Below are 1,959 nucleotides of genomic sequence, written 5' to 3'. Positions count from 1 at the left end.
ATGGGCGTCATTTCACAGTACCTGCACGTAGTAAACTTCTGCCATTGTTAAGTCAAGAGTTAGCTTTATCAATGGATTCTCTTTTTTATTTATTTATTTTTATTTTTTTAAATTTTTAAAATTTGTTTGTTTTTGTAATTATTTGTTTTGCTTCTCAGGGCATTCTTTCCCAGTTCAGGAATGCGCTGTGCAGCTGCGGGGTAGGGTGAAATGTCACAGTCCTCTTTCACCTGTGTGCTTTTGGCTCAATGTTTGTGATGGAGGGCTAGTCTTTTGAGCAAAGAACCGGCGGGTTGTGGGGGCGAGTCCTGCAATTGCAAACCTTCAACCATGGGTCATATGGCTCGGGTTTAAAAAAATATTCCACTTTTCCCAGAGAGCAGAAATCCAACACATCTTCAGCTTGCAACAACCATCTTCTCAGAGGAGCGAGTGATAACAGTTGCAGAACACTGGCTTTCAAGGGCAACCTCTGCTTAATTGCTGTCCTCTTCCACACCCCCCCCCCCCACTCTGATTATGTACACGCGTCATTGGGCTTCATGGACGTGGAGAGCGGAGCAAAGGAAGGTTTGGGAGGTACGTCTGGCTTTAGCGAGGGCGTGCGTTTCAACCCCGACCTCGTCAGCGAGTTGTAGGCGGTGAGACTCGGCTGCCGAGATACAGTCACAGCCTGTGCCTGGGCGGCGTGGACTTGTATCGAGTCCACTCGCTGCGGGGCCGGTGGCGGGTTGTCACCCCGGCCGAAGCTCTGATTGCGGGAGAGGTGGGACGAGTTAGAGGAGTTAGTGTTGTTTCTTTTGAGGGTTGACGTCTGGTGACTTCTTGTGAGCGAGTTTGTAGGGTAGCTTCTCTTGTAGTCCACGTTGTAAGCAGAGGAGTGCATCTCCAGCCGCTTGCTCAAGCCACTCTGTGACAGCGAGGCGCTCGGGGGCCCGAGGGAAGCTTCCCGCTGGGGTACTTTTGGTGGCATGCTGTCGAGATTTTCCACCAGGTTAACCCCATGGCTGGGGCTTTTGCTACTGAGATGGTCCTTGATAGTTTTGTACTCAAGGGTGGCATTCTGGTCCTCCACGGACATCTGAGCCCCATCGCTCATTTTTGGCTGGTCAACATACTCATGCTGGTAGCCTTGCTGGGCTATGGGCAGGACCACAACACTGGCAATGTGGCTAGGAGAAGCCCTGAGCGGCAGGTCAGTTGGGATCACGGGCGAGGCCATCGGGGGGATATCTTTTGTGCAGGCATTGATGAGGTTCTGGTTTCTCTCCCACTCCCTGCTGCCACGGCTGGGCTTTCTCTTCTGTTGCAGGGTTGGGGTGGACTCCGGGGTTGGCAGGGCGGCCAGGTCCAGATGGTGCTGGTCAGCTTTGATTAGCATCTTGGCAGTGCTGCCTGGGGTAGCCAGCTTGCCATTGTGCATCAGAGGCGTGAGGATAGCTTCAGGCTTTGGCTCCTTGGACTGAGCATCCCCAAAGAGGCCACTGAGCTTGGTAACGCTGCTCATGGAGCCTCGGCGGGAGTGGGTCAGCTCCTTCTCCTTCCTCTGCACAACAGCCACGTCTCTGCGGCGATGGTCGCAGATGCAGTACACTATGATTCCCGAAAAGACGGCCCCCATGATAAAAGCAAGAATAACAGCAATGGCCAACAGCGTGACGGGCACCAGCTGATCGTGACCCTTCAGGTAACTCTCACGAATCACTCCTGCAATAAACAGCATACAGTGGTTAAACAAACTGAGGACGGGGAAAAGCTACTTACCATTAACTACTTTGTTCAAAGGCACGCCCTGGGAGGTTTGGTTGTGCTTTGCAAGGTGATTTTTGATCAGCTTGCCCAAATTTGGAGACAGACTATACCTGCCAGCTACATCTTGCATGTGCGGCCTTGGGGTGTCAGTGCAGCTTTCAGATCTGGGGTTGGAGACTACGAAGTCCAGGAAGGGAACGAGCATTT

General features: G+C 52.3%; 1 protein-coding gene across 1 annotated transcript in view; it reads right to left on the bottom strand.

The window, feature by feature from the left end:
• Nucleotides 1-387: 387 nt before the first annotated feature.
• Nucleotides 388-1,959, bottom strand: part of SEMA6A (semaphorin 6A) — a 114,811-nt gene continuing 113,239 nt past the window's right edge. Inside the window, exon 19 of the mRNA XM_009634621.2 lies at nucleotides 388-1,707. Within this exon, the coding sequence (XP_009632916.1) occupies nucleotides 518-1,707 (1,190 nt within the window). The 3' untranslated portion in view covers nucleotides 388-517. The remainder of the gene's footprint in view (nucleotides 1,708-1,959) is intronic.

This window comes from Egretta garzetta, unplaced genomic scaffold (assembly GCF_000687185.1).
Source record: "Egretta garzetta isolate BGI_Z169 unplaced genomic scaffold, ASM68718v1 scaffold272, whole genome shotgun sequence".
NCBI classification, from domain to species: Eukaryota; Metazoa; Chordata; class Aves; order Pelecaniformes; family Ardeidae; genus Egretta; species Egretta garzetta.
The sequence above is the reverse complement of the archived record's forward strand: the minus strand, read 5'-3'. Positions and strand labels throughout refer to the sequence as shown.